The sequence below is a fragment of the Morus notabilis genome, unplaced genomic scaffold, assembly GCF_000414095.1.
Source record: "Morus notabilis unplaced genomic scaffold, ASM41409v2 Scaffold595, whole genome shotgun sequence".
NCBI classification, from domain to species: Eukaryota; Viridiplantae; Streptophyta; class Magnoliopsida; order Rosales; family Moraceae; genus Morus; species Morus notabilis.
This window is the reverse complement of record NW_010359270.1, coordinates 161,364-175,869: the sequence shown is the minus strand read 5'-3', so window position 1 is coordinate 175,869 and position 14,506 is coordinate 161,364. Positions and strand designations below refer to the sequence as shown.

Below are 14,506 nucleotides of genomic sequence, written 5' to 3'. Positions count from 1 at the left end.
AGAATGAAGTTACTTGTAGTAAAGTAAGTGTAGCACTAATAGAAGATAAGGTGCGCGAAGGCCGCTTGAGGTGGTACGATTATGTCTAACATAGACCGCTAGAAGCACCAATTCGTGCTTGTGATGACATTTTTATACCTAATATTAGGAGAGAGAGTGGTAGATTAAGAATTACGTAGACTAAAGTACTTAGAAATGACATTCTAAATCTAGGTTTTCAAGAAAGTCAAATTTCGAACAGAATTGTGCGAAAAAATGAAATCTATATAACCGATCCTAATTAAAAAAGGTTTAAGGTTTGTTGTTGTTGTTGGCTTGCTGTTGTTGTATTCTTACATGGTCATAAGCCTTCTCAACATCAATCCTAAACACCATACCCTTCTTTTTCTTTACTTTATACCTCGACAAATGTAATTTCCAAAACTTTCCCTAAAAACTCGTAGATGCTAGTTACCAAACTGGTGGGGTCAAAAAACTTTTAGTCCTTCAACTGTGTTTTTTGTTTGTTTGTTTTTTTTATTTTTTTTTCTTTTCCTTCTTTCTGAATGTGGCACAAAAGGTGTTGGTTAGTGTCTAAATTAAACATACCATTCCTGAAAAAACACCCAAACACCTTCATCAAACCTCCTTTCACTTACTCCCAATAATTCTGAAAAGGTCCCAAAGTGAAGCCCTCTCAGCCAAGGAATTTATGTCTTAAAACTCAAAACTGTGATCTGTCGCACTTTCTTCATTTGTAAACGCTCTCTCCAACAACCTCTTTTTCTCTTCTAATGTGGCATTCCAATCGATCACATCAAAACAAGAAGAGCAGTCACTTCATCCTTTGTACAAATTCTCAAATAACTGAGAATATCTCTCCTTAAAAGAGAGAATAGGTTTCACGAGGCGTTTCTTTGCCCCAGTTTCATTGCCACTTAATTGTTTTTTTTTTTCCCCCCTTTTTCAGTTTTTAAACTTTTCTTTTTCTTTCTTCTTTTTCCTCCCTTATCTTTGTTTTTGTTGTATCTTTAATCTTTTAACCTTTAATTTTTATATATTTTCAAATATTTCTCCTTTCAATACTTTTTTTATAATTACTTAAAATACTAATTTTTTTTAATTATCTTATTAAATTAATTTATTCTCAAATGTATCCTTACATAAAACATATTATGTCTGCAATATTCATAAATTTCAACTTTAACTTCAAAACATATGGCATAATTTTTTTTCATAAATTTTGTTGTCTTTTTTTTCCTTTTTTATTTCAGATCTTTTTCTCATTTTTATCTTTATTTCTTTTATCTTTTCTTTTTTCTTTCTCTTTTTTTTCAACTATTTGTGTAACCGTTATTTAATGTCGTGCGTGCTTTTAACTAGTAATTCTTCTAAGATTCTAACTAGCAACTTAGTAATTGAACACAAAATGAAACTTTATTGATAACGTAATTGAAAGATTACAAAGAAAACTCACACACCGGATTTAGTTAGAGATTCAAAGCCTACCCATCCGACTTAGATAGAGATTCAAGAGCCTATTCATCGATGACAAAAGCACAAGATTTGAGGGGAGGATAGATGGAAACAATTTTAAATATTTAAGTTTAAGTGTAAAAGAACAAACCTTAAGTTTATAGAGGAGTGATCATTTCATATCTTATGATTTTCTAGAGATTGGTCGACACGATCAGATTTAAAGCACTTAAGAGGTGACTTATCTTAAAAGAATTTATAAAATAAAAACACTTTGATGTTGAGCATTTTTTTTAAGTCAATCCAAACAAGCTCTATATATATTTTTTCTTTTATTTTCGTTTTTGAAAAATGATCATCACGGTTAATTTTTATAGGGTTTTTTTTTTTAAACCAAAGTACTCCAGGATTTTGAAGAATATATATAAAATCTAAAAATAAAACAAAAATATTAATCTTTTTTAGGGAATATTATTAAATTAAGAAAATGAAATCTTGGGTTATGTTGTGCTGGGTTTGTAACTATCGTATTTCTATTCTTCTTAGCCCCACTCTCTCCCCCCTCTCTCTTCTTTCTTTCTCTAAAACTCAAAATCAAATGTTGGTCCGCCACCGGAACCTGCCCTCCTCCCAGGTTCCATTATCTCCTTCTGCTTCTTCTTCTTCCTCCATTTCGGAAAATGGGTCTTCGTCTGCAGCCGCCAAGTACGAGGATGTCGTTCAAAGCTCCGACCTTTTCTGGGAAAAGCTCAGGGCTTTCCACAATTCCTTTCGGACCAAATTCACGTAAAATTCCCAATTTTGATTTCTGGGTTCTTGTTGTTTCATTCAAATTTCTTATTGATCCGAAGAAATTTTGGTGCTTTCATTAAGATACCTTCTTTAGCTTTTTCCCAGTGTAAAGCAAGTTGGGATTTTTTTTTTGTTGGTATGTTTATAATTAAGCTTTTATTCGTTTCTTGCTTGCTTTGTGAGTTTATTTGCTGGGTTCTTGTTTTTTCACGTGCTTTTATCAATTTGTTTATGTTCTGCTTGTTTCTATTTCCAGAGTCTGTCAAATTTCCGTGCTTTTTTTAATTATTTTTTGTTACATTTCTGGTTTAATTCTTCTACTCTGCCTTTTTCTCGAAATTCAATGTTTGCTTTCAATTGTTTGTTATTCCCATTATTAAAGCAAGATAGGATTTTTGTTTGAATTATCTTAGGGTGGGCATTGTGTGAATAGGCCTCAATCAACAGTAATCAAGTCTTTTAAGATTTCATTAAAAATTGTTGCTTTTTTCCTTTTGTGTGTATATATAGGATATATCTAACCGTTTGAAGGAATAGCCTTGGATATAGTCTGGACTGGTCCCACATATCAACATCCAACCGTTTAAATGGAACAAGAGTTAAGATGATGACTAAAAAGAGGTTTAGGAAGGAGCAAAAGTAGAGAATTCATATATGTTATACAACTTAAAACGAATCTGTTGTTTTGTTTATGTATCCCATGAGCGGAAATAGAAATTCGATTCATTGGTATGAAATAGCCTGCCCATTAAGTAGAGGAGTTAATGGCACACATTCACAGGTGTTGTGGTCTTCAGTTCATTGGTATGGTCTTCCGTGCGCATGTCACGTGCATCAGCTTGTTGGTGCTTGGAGTAATAACCTGCACTAGGCGCTCAATCAATTTGTAGCTTGGTTAAGTTGTTTGTTAGGTTTATGAGGAATTATAGGTGGTGGGAACGGGGACATGCAGTATGTCAATAACGCTGTTTAGGCACTTGCCGCGCACTTGGTACACGTGGCTTTTTGAATAAAATTTGGTGCTCAGTATACAGGCCAGCTAATAGAACAGTATGGAAAATGTGGGAAAGAGGAGTAGACAATATGTATATATATGCATCTGCATATGTATGTATGAATGCTACTTTGCTTACAAAGAAAATGTGACAAATAAATGCTTAAAAGATTTTCATTTTATGGGGGGATTGGACCCCTGTCCTCTACTTCCGGTTGTTCCACAATTGGGGACTTGATTTTCTTAAATTTCTTTTTTAATGACCAGCTTAAAAGTTTATATTTGATGTCAGCCTAAACGAGATTTTAAGGAAATAATCATCTATGCAACATAATGCATTAGGGAGTGTAGAAAGCAGAAAATGGATGAGGATGGGATTAACATTTTTGGCTGCTCATTGTTTCTGTAGGATTCCTACTGTAGGAGGAAAGGCTCTGGATCTACACCGGCTTTTTGTCGAAGTAACATCTCGTGGCGGTCTTGAAAAGGTATGTTCATCATCTTTTTTCTAAATTGCAGTTGGTTTTGTTCATTTACTCCACAATATAGAAAGCCTGAAATGTTGAACTTATCCTAGTTTCTGAGAAGTGTCAAGTTCTTTCTTCCTTGACATTCAATGGATTAGCTGATTTTTCCAATGTTGCATAATTGAACTCACTTTTGGTTTGAACTACTTGAGTTGTGAAGAAAATCAGCTGAACAGAAATTGGTGCTGTGAAAAATTAAAACTTTTTACGTAGTCTCCATTTAGGACATGTTTTACTTATAACGAATAGGTAAGGAAATGGGAGGAAATGAGTAACCGTTTTCCACACTATTCACATGTTTACCTACCGAATCAATTTGTTGGTGGGGTATGCATGATGTAAGGAGTGAAGATAAAGCCAATCCTCAGTTATTCCCCAGTTTTGTTTCCCTTTGAATTGGAATAAATCACAAAATTCCTTATGCAGCCTTACTAAATTTTAACTAATAATTCTTTAGCAAAAAATATAATAACTAATAGTTATATGCATAAGGATTTTTTGTACTTAAGCTATTACGATTCCTATTCATAAAGTTAGTAAATACTGAAAAGGGGCTTTGTTTCCGATTCCATTTAATAGGTGAAAAAACGTCACCATTCCGGATTTTCCAAAAAAACTTTCATTTCCCATTACTATTTAGTTAATATGCCCTAAGTTCTTTATGTGTTATATATATATATATATATATATGATGCTACTTTATATACGTTATGTTTGTCTTCAATGGTTTTGATATTATTGCTTATACAAATTCTTCTTCAAACCCATGCTTTAACTTCTCTAAATATGGTCACAGGTTCTTAAGGATAGAAAATGGAAGCAAGTCGTTGTGGTCTTCAATTTCCCATCAACAATTACCAGTGCTTCATTTGTCTTAAGGAAGTACTACCTCTCTTTGCTCTATCAGTTTGAGCAGGTGTATTATTTCCGCAAACAAGTTGCTTCAATTTCAATGGATGGTAATTAGACACGGTTTCTTCATTCTTTTGTACACTTTTCTGGAAAATCTTTGATAAATGGAATAATGTATGGTTCTATTGTTTCTGTGTCTTAGATCCTGTTGGTAGAAACCTTGCCAATGAATTAGGGGCCGCTGGCGAAGGCACGATTAGGAACCAATTACCAAGTCAGTGTAAGTATTTACGATTTCGATATGATGATTCTACAGCGTATTGGTTTTGTTTCGTTAGTTTCTTGACCTTCCTACTTATTATCTCAATCAATGACACAGTAATGATTGTTTGATAAATTATATGTATAATCTTTATGCAGCAACCCTGGAATTGCAGCCCGGCTCTTCTGTTAATGGAGCAATTGATGGGAAGTTTGAAAATGGATATCTGATCACGGTTAACTTGGGTTCGGATCAGCTGCAAGGCGTCTTATATCATGTTCCCTTCCATACGTCTCAAAGCTCTTACCCTCCAGACCGGCGTAGTCGTAGGAATCGAAAGAAATCTAGGTTGGCATTGCGGGACCCATCTCGGCCCAAGTCAAATAGGAGTGGCTACAATTTCTTCTTCGCGGAGCATTATGCGAGGCTAAAACCTATGTATTACGGGCAAGAGAAGGCCATCAGCAAGACAATTGGGCTTCTCTGGAATAATCTCACTGAAGCAGAAAAACAAGTATGTTTAATGCCTTATTATTTTCGTGAGTGTATTCGCATATTTGTGACTTTTATAGGTTACTTGACATGCCTGAGAAGAGAATTCGTATGGACGAAAATTATGACATTGATTATTACTTCTAATATTAGAAATATTTATACATTTATACATTCTCAGCCCATGTAAATTGTGAAAGTAAACATCCTTGCAAGGAGAATGCCGCGTTGATGGAGTCGCATACAATTTATCCCCACTAAGATATCAAAATTTTTGTTTTTATACATAAAATTTATAAAAAAGTTCAGTTGTATTCTGATCCAATAAGAAAACTGTGCTTCGACTTTCCATTCAATTGAAAATTATTTCGTACATCTCATATTGTATCCTCACTGAGAAACTTTTCTGGCTGCACCACTGATATACGGTGGCATTACAGGTTTATCAGGACAAAGGGGTGAGGGACAAGGAAAGATACAAGAATGAACTGTTGGAATATAAATCTTCCCATAACGCGACGACGACGACGCCGCTTTAGTGGTCTCCAAATTATTAGTGTCGCATAGGATAGGAACCCCTTTTTCTTAGGATATTATTAGCTTTGTCTGTTGTACGTTTTTATAGTGTTATGCAGTTGTTATATTGCTTCTATTCAACTTGAAGTTCAAGTCCTTTTGTGTGTTTTCTGTTTTATTAGTTTCGGTTGTCTTTTACTACAGCTTCCCTTTCAGCACGTTTGCCTTTGAAAAAATGCATACTGCTCTGGTATGAAATCTAACATAGGATTAGGACCACAATTTTGCTCTTGGAGTTTTCCTCTTCCTTTTTCTAATCTTTTATTCAACTTCCATATGAGTTTCTTATTGACATATAAACTATGAGATTCATGTGGTAGGACTTGAAAAAATTGCGTTTTGGTACATTGTATTTTCCTCAACAGTCTGTATAAGAAATTGTATGTTGTGTACAATTTTTCATTTTAATGTGATTTTCATAAGGTCCGACGGTTAAAAACGTGCATTACCGAAAATGAGACTACCGTAGGGCCCTGTAATCTGATGAGTTTTGAGAATTCGGTTGTCTGATCAAAGTCAAAAGCTGTGAATTGGAAACTTTGAACGAATTTGCTCTGTTTATAACACCTGCCCCTAAATCAGTGCCATAAAATTGGAATTATGTGCTAAAATTGGAATTATCTGCCCCAAAAGTCAGAAGTCAAGTTTGATTATAAAGGGAGAAAAAAGTCAAAGTCAAGTAATTCGGAATTCCATGTTAGAAATAGCAATATCTTGAGTACCATGTACTTGAAACACATTATTTGCTTTCGTCACCCGTTTAATCAGAGCGTACTACAATGCTTCAATAGAAAGAAATCTATGAGATAAACATTATCTCCATAGGAGAATCAAAATTTAAATAAAAACATATCTAATCCTATATACCTCTGAGTTTAAATATTAAACTCAGATTTATTTTTCAAAACTCAAATACCAAATCCTAACTAGCACCAAAATCTTCGAATCTGTATTTCATAAGATCAGATCAACTCCACCCATGTTTTCAGTTTGACACACACACATATATATATATATAAAGGGGTTTAACCTAAATATATGAATAACTCACTTGATAACTTTTTCTCATTAAAAAAAGAAAGCTAATATGATAAGGTTTGCAAAATATCCTACAATAGAGTGCAACTTCTGATAAAGTTTTGTTAAAATATGATCAGATGAATGTGGTTGAAATATGATCAGACAATTCAGAATTGAACAATACCGGCATTTTTTTTGTTTTTTTTGTTTAACACCATAAAATCATCCTAAAAACAAATGACCTTTCATAGGATTGTAATTCCATTTTTACTTCTGTTGTTTTGGACATAATTAAAGGCCAGCTTCAGCTTATGCTTAAACCATTCCTAAGTTGGCGGCGGATTAAAAGACACGATAATCTTTTTGCATTCCACAGTTAGTGATAACTCACTCCTGCTGTTATACAAATATTCCACCAAAAACGATTTAAAAAAAAAAAAGAAAAAAAAAGGTGATTAAAGAGGTAGTAACTCTTAAGACTTTTTCTTTTTCTTCAAGAAATGGATAAAGGAGGTTTTCTCTTTGCTTCAGCAAATGGATAACAGATAATTGGCCAGTGGAAAAAAGGTTACTTTGTTATTTACTAACATTAATTAGTTAAATTCTTTATGTGATGCATATTATCTTCATGAGTAGTTCGAAACTTTGGTTTTTGAAGTATTAATTAAAAATTATGTACCAGAGTAATTCGAATCAGTTCAATTAGCTTTCAACTATTTTTTCTTATTTGTATAGTTCCTTTTTTTTTTTTGTTAAAGTATTTTCTTTCACAAAAATTTAAACAATTTTGAATTCCTATTCAAATTTATAACCCAAGAGGGGGCGTTATTTCAAAATCCAAAACTTATTGTTATCTCTTATTGTCATTACTATTTACTATTCCTTCAAGTTTAAGGTTTACTAAACCTTAAAAAGGAAAAAAATATAATCATGTAAGGAAATATTGATAGAACATATTATAGCTTTTTTATCTTTTATTTCTTTCATTTCACGTTCCTGTATTTCTACGCGGTTTTAAGATTACTAGTGGGATATTGTAAGCAATAAACATTCAATTCTTATAGTCTTAATTAATTAGATGACATATGCCCAATATAAACTTCCCATGGGTGCATTTATGTTGATGATCATTTAATTAATAGCAAATTAGACCTCCATAATCCTTTAATTAAAAGTAATGAGGTTCACAAACATAATGCAAACGTTAAAAGATGAAAGAAACGTAGCATTTGTGTATAAATACCGTATGATCTCTAAGCTCTACGGAAAAAATAAATAAATAAATACTCAAGCTACGCGTGAAGTTTCTTTAATATGCATCCCATAAAGGGGACATTGCTACTTACTTTTCCATTCAACGATCTTCATTCTTACTCTATTAATATATTTGATTGACAATGTGGATTCCCAATCTTTGATTTTTACAAATGAGATTTTATATTTTCGAATTCATCGTAAGAAAAACAACTTTAGTTAATGTATGGAATGCCTCACGGTATACACAATGTACGTAAAAATTTATCGTTAATTGACAACTTGAATCTTGAACTTGTTAATATTGGCATTTGACTTAATCATTATTTATTCACAAACAATTGTTATTAATTAGACCATTATCAGGGTTAAGATGTTTATTTAATGAAAAAATTGTTAGATTTTTGTTTAGAGTGTTATTCAAGAGTTAAGATAGAGGTAAAAGCTCAGGCCGTTCAGCTTAGTCTCAAAAGCTCGAATGCAAATTTCAGTACAGGCCTGCCCGCCCCTAAAGGAAAGTGTCAACCCAATCTGACCTTAAAGCCGAAAAGAAATAGGCCGGCCAGAATTTTATAAGGTATTTTAAAAAAATTAAAAATATGTCACTTAAGTCAGGTCGGTCTGGCCCAGTCAGGTCGAGTCTGAATAAATGTTTGAACTTGAAACCTTGGCCAGGCCAGGCCCAGAGGTTAGGGCCGGACCCGGGCCAACAATGGTGGGCCTTGGGCTGACCTATTTAGCCCAACCTAAACTTACAATTCTAATTAAGGATAAAAATTTAAACTCATGCACTTTAAAAACTATTTATCTCCTTTCTCGTATGTAATTAACCTCGTCGTTGCAATTCATAAGTACAACAGTTTCTCTTTTCAAAAACAGAAAAAAAAAAAAAAAGAGTAAGTATTACGTGTCATGGGTTGTATAATTAATAGTAGAGTTACGCGCTAAATTGTTTTACAACTATAATTAATAGTAGGAGTTTAAATTTAATGGAATAAGAATAAAAGATAAAGGAGTCAATTTTCAATTCACGAGTCATACTCATAAGAACAATATATATATATATATATATATACATATATATTTTATAATTACTCTGCAATAATGGAAAATTAAAGGCTTTCTTTGCCTCTTATTGCGTTTTTTATCTCCAACATCTTAATCCAACTTCTGTATCAACTCATAAGAACCTACTCTCATAAAAACCAAAAGATATTCGAGTTAAAAAAAAAAAAAAAGAACAGATAAAAAATAAATAAATAAAAAACTTAATAATATTCATTACCACTTCACTATTTTCCTACCGTAAAACGAAAAGTCTTTCTTTGCTATCTTAATTAAGGGATTTAGATCCTTAATTCAAAATTCAAAGTAATCTATTTTCCTAATTTAGTGCCTCTCTCTAACTCTTATTTTGACCTTTTTAATCTCACCAGTTTCATGTTTCTAATTTCTTTAGTTTCTTCTTCCCTTTTCTCGATTTTCAATTATTACGTTTCCATCCATAATAATCATTATAACCACACAATATATATATATATATATATATATATATAAACTTTATGCTTCTTTAAAACAAAACAAGGGTAAATAAGATTGAGCCTCTTGGATGATTTTAAATTGACCTTCCCATGTAGGATTCAATTAGAGCTTTTAACCTCTCACTAATTTCAAGATACTTGCAAGGATTTCTTTTGCGGTTTTCAGTTAAGTTTCTATACCCAAATCAGATTGATATCATATCTTATAAGATTTCTTACCCTACAACAATTATTAATATTGTGAAAAATGAAAATCATGATTAATATGATGATATAATACTTAAGAGAAACAAAATATGAAAGTTAAATAATAATCTCCTTTCATGTGGTCATTGATCTCAAGAAACTTGTAAGGATTTCTTTTGCGGTTTTCAATTAACCCAACTTCCTTATCAACTCATAAGAACCAAAAAAAAAAAAAAAAGAGATTATTCATTAAGTTCAAAAATAAAAGATTTATTTAGGAAAATAAAAGAAATTATAAAAAGCTCATTAATATACATCAGCATTACCAATTCCGTTTTTTTTACCGTGAAACCAAAAGTCTTTCTTTGGTTTGGGATATAGATTCTTAATTCAAATTTCCAAAAAAGACAAAAAACAAAAAAAGAAATCTTAATTTAATTATGAAAGTAATATAATTTCCTTATTTAGTACTTGTCGAAATTCTTACCCTTACTTTGACCTTTTAATCTCACCAATTTCTACTTTCCTTCTTCCCTCTTCCTCTTCCCATATATATTTCAAAATTTCGTGATAAATATTCTTTTACATTTTGACAAAAAAAAAAATCAATTACAAATAAATTTCTTCTTTTAAAAATAAAAATAGAATCTAAGAAACCGTGATATTCTTAACCGACATTTATTCTTCCCCAGAAAAATCTCTTATCAGTCTGTTTCTTCTTCTCCTTTTTGTTTCGTTTCTTCTTCTATGTATTCTGTAACTAATTAAGCTCTGAACATAATAATGGAGGAAGAGAAAGAAGATGCAAATAACCAGGGACGGCTTTGCTTGAAGCTGAAGATCACTCCGAAACCAGAGCCCACCACTGCTGATCAAGACATGATCAACGGCCATGATCAAAAGATGATGATCAATAAGCTTAAGCCAGATGATCATGAACAAGTTGAAGACCATGTTCAAGATGAAGAATATATATATATATATATATATATATATATAAACTTTATGCTTCTTTAAAACAAAACAAGGGTAAATAAGATTGAGCCTCTTGGATGATTTTAAATTGACCTTCCCATGTAGGATTCAATTAGAGCTTTTAACCTCTCACTAATTTCAAGATACTTGCAAGGATTTCTTTTGCGGTTTTCAGTTAAGTTTCTATACCCAAATCAGATTGATATCATATCTTATAAGATTTCTTACCCTACAACAATTATTAATATTGTGAAAAATGAAAATCATGATTAATATGATGATATAATACTTAAGAGAAACAAAATATGAAAGTTAAATAATAATCTCCTTTCATGTGGTCATTGATCTCAAGAAACTTGTAAGGATTTCTTTTGCGGTTTTCAATTAACCCAACTTCCTTATCAACTCATAAGAACCAAAAAAAAAAAAAAAAAGAGATTATTCATTAAGTTCAAAAATAAAAGATTTATTTAGGAAAATAAAAGAAATTATAAAAAGCTCATTAATATACATCAGCATTACCAATTCCGTTTTTTTTACCGTGAAACCAAAAGTCTTTCTTTGGTTTGGGATATAGATTCTTAATTCAAATTTCCAAAAAAGACAAAAAACAAAAAAAGAAATCTTAATTTAATTATGAAAGTAATATAATTTCCTTATTTAGTACTTGTCGAAATTCTTACCCTTACTTTGACCTTTTAATCTCACCAATTTCTACTTTCCTTCTTCCCTCTTCCTCTTCCCATATATATTTCAAAATTTCGTGATAAATATTCTTTTACATTTTGACAAAAAAAAAAATCAATTACAAATAAATTTCTTCTTTTAAAAATAAAAATAGAATCTAAGAAACCGTGATATTCTTAACCGACATTTATTCTTCCCCAGAAAAATCTCTTATCAGTCTGTTTCTTCTTCTCCTTTTTGTTTCGTTTCTTCTTCTATGTATTCTGTAACTAATTAAGCTCTGAACATAATAATGGAGGAAGAGAAAGAAGATGCAAATAACCAGGGACGGCTTTGCTTGAAGCTGAAGATCACTCCGAAACCAGAGCCCACCACTGCTGATCAAGACATGATCAACGGCCATGATCAAAAGATGATGATCAATAAGCTTAAGCCAGATGATCATGAACAAGTTGAAGACCATGTTCAAGATGAAGAATTGTTGCCTTTTGTATGCCCGGTTTGTAATAAGCGTTACAAGTCTGGAAAAGCGCTCGGCGGCCACAAGAGAATGCACAATCTCCCACCCAAAAACAACAACAATAGTACAAAGCCCAGCAACAAACGCAAAGCAATTATTCACGATAACGATGAGGAAGATGATGAAGAGGAAGAAGATGTTCCAATTTGCCCGCTCTGCGAGAAGAGTTTTCCGTCGATGAAATCGCTTTTCGGTCACATGAGGTCTCATCCTGATAGGGGTTGGAGAGGAATTCAACCTCCTCCTCAACCTTCTTCTTCTACTGTTCCTGATCAAGATCATCCTATGATTGATGATGATGATGATTCTTCGGAAGCAACCCCGAAAAAAAGGCGGCCAGTTCTATTGTCGACTTCTAATTCCCCAAAAACTCCTTCTCCTGCTAGTGATGATCTTAAGTGGCCCATCACCGCGAAGAGAGGTAGCGGCAACCGTATTACTACTAGCGGTTCCTCCTCCTCGTCCTCAGGCGGCCTGAGTTTGGCAGATGTCCCGTGGATGGAGAAGACCGCGAAGGAGGCTGTCTTTGATCTTATGATGCTCGCTTGTCAGAAGCCTGGAGCTCGCTCAGAATTATTAACCATTCTTGATCGGATCAATAAGAACAAAGGAAAAGCAAAGAAAGAAGAAGAGAAAGAAGAAGAAGAAGAAGAGAATTCGGGGGATGAGAAGGATTATTACATGATGAAGAGGATAAAGAACAAGAGCATGAAGAGCAAGAAAATAATAAAGAAGATGAAGTTGGCAGACCTAGAAGAAGAAGAAGGAGAAGAAGGCCAAGTGATTAGAACTACTAGTACTAGTAATAGCGCAAAATCACCTGCAAGTAGTAGTGGTAGAGGTCGTCAATATGTATGCAGTGTTTGCAAGAGGTCCTTCCCAAGTTACCAAGCTCTAGGCGGCCACAGGTCAAGCCACAACAAGAAGAACATCAAGATAATTATCAATAGCCGATTGTCGAATTCGGATGATTCGTCGAGGTCCGAGGAAGCAACAGATGACAAGGATAATGTTGAAGATGATCAAGTTTCTGCTGAAAATGATGATAGTAAGATTGTTAAAGATTTTGATCTCAATGAGGTTCCAACATCAGAGGATTGAACAACTAATTGCAAGCAGTTTCTTTTTTTTTTTTGCTAGTAGCTAGTTAGTGGACTCATTACGCTTTTACTAGTAGTGATCATGGTCTTCTTCTCTTGCATTAGGTGTGCAGTTAAAGAATTTTCCAGCTCTTTTGATGCTAATTATTCTCATAATTGGCTACGTTCTTGTGGGGTTGTTTAAGTTAGCCTTTTTTTAGGGATCTTTTACTAGTAGTACTAGCTATTGGGAAATTGAAGAGGGAAAAGTCTTTCTTTTGTTTTGGTGTCATTTTTTTGTAACTTTGTCTTCTTGTGTTGATTTTCTTCATCCAAAAGTTCTTCTTTTGGGTTATGAAGCTTGATGTATCAACTTTTCTTTCATGATCATCTTTATTGTTCCTTCTACTATATATGTCTTCATTGGATCCACTATATACATTGTGAACTTTTAGGTGTTAAGATCAATCTGATTTTCTCAATTCTCAATTCGCTCATTTGAATTGAGAATTTCAGTTAAAAAGTGAATTCGTGTGAGAGAAAACATTATAATAGAAAAAGTTAAATTTGAATTTTTACGAGAGAAAATATTGTAGTAAAAACTTGAGTTATAATTTGAACTAGCGAAACAAATGGGGCTTAATATATTGATAATTTGAGAGACTAGCAAATAGTAACTACACATATAGCAGCCAGTACGATGTATTTTGTGAAGGAAAAAAAAAAGTCAAAATAGATGACTTTTCCCTAACTTGGAAGAATCAGCAATATTTTTCTTTATTATATTATGAACTTCCTTTTCATATATATAATAAGAAAAGAATATGACAGAGAAAGGTATGCTCTTTATTCGTTAAACAACTTGTTTTAGAGAATGTACGGAAACCTGCTCCCCATTATGGTATTCCTCCAGAAAAAACTGAATGTGAGGCCATGAATTCTGTCTGATTATAGTTCTTTTGGTGTAGAGATGATGGAGATACATTTGCTCTTTTTTTTTTTCTGAAGCATATATACATACACACATGTATGTATATATATATATATATATATGTATATATGTATATATATATATATATAAATAAGGTAGAAGGTTACCCTCCAAGTGTCTATCACTCGGTGTGAACATTATGACTGGTTGAACAATGCAGAAAACAAAACAATTGAGCTTGTCTTTTATTGGGATTTTATTCGGATTCCTAATTAGGCTTACCTTTGCAGTTCAATTCAATTTTTTTTCTTCTAATTCTTCTTACCATAAATTTAAATTTCGAAGACAATTTCAAGTATTTCT

General features: G+C 32.6%; 2 protein-coding genes across 2 annotated transcripts; both read left to right on the top strand.

The window, feature by feature from the left end:
• The first annotated feature begins 1,975 nt into the window (after positions 1-1,975).
• On the top strand, positions 1,976-6,302 carry LOC21388752 (high mobility group B protein 10). Its single transcript, XM_010093946.2, has 6 exons — positions 1,976-2,241; positions 3,651-3,729; positions 4,565-4,727; positions 4,823-4,900; positions 5,041-5,396; positions 5,815-6,302. Exons 1-6 carry the CDS (start codon positions 2,054-2,056, stop codon positions 5,911-5,913), a joined length of 963 nt encoding a protein of 320 aa, XP_010092248.1. The 5' UTR covers positions 1,976-2,053; the 3' UTR covers positions 5,914-6,302.
• A 5,603-nt stretch (positions 6,303-11,905) lies between these two features.
• LOC21388751 (zinc finger protein ZAT4) lies at positions 11,906-13,234 on the top strand. Its single transcript, XM_010093945.1, has one exon. It carries the CDS (start codon positions 11,906-11,908, stop codon positions 13,232-13,234), a length of 1,329 nt encoding a protein of 442 aa, XP_010092247.1.
• Positions 13,235-14,506: the final 1,272 nt, after the last annotated feature.

Excerpts from the sequence above, each read along its gene's own strand:
- LOC21388751 (XM_010093945.1), top strand. The coding sequence starts at position 11,906 with ATGGAGGAAGAGAAAGAAGATGCAAATAACCAGGGACGGCTTTGCTTG.
- LOC21388752 (XM_010093946.2), top strand. The coding sequence starts at position 2,054 with ATGTTGGTCCGCCACCGGAACCTGCCCTCCTCCCAGGTTCCATTATCT. Across the intron at positions 2,242-3,650 it reads TCCTTTCGGACCAAATTCAC|GATTCCTACTGTAGGAGGAA; the intron begins GTAAAATTCCCA and ends TTGTTTCTGTAG. Across the intron at positions 5,397-5,814 it reads TCACTGAAGCAGAAAAACAA|GTTTATCAGGACAAAGGGGT; the intron begins GTATGTTTAATG and ends GTGGCATTACAG.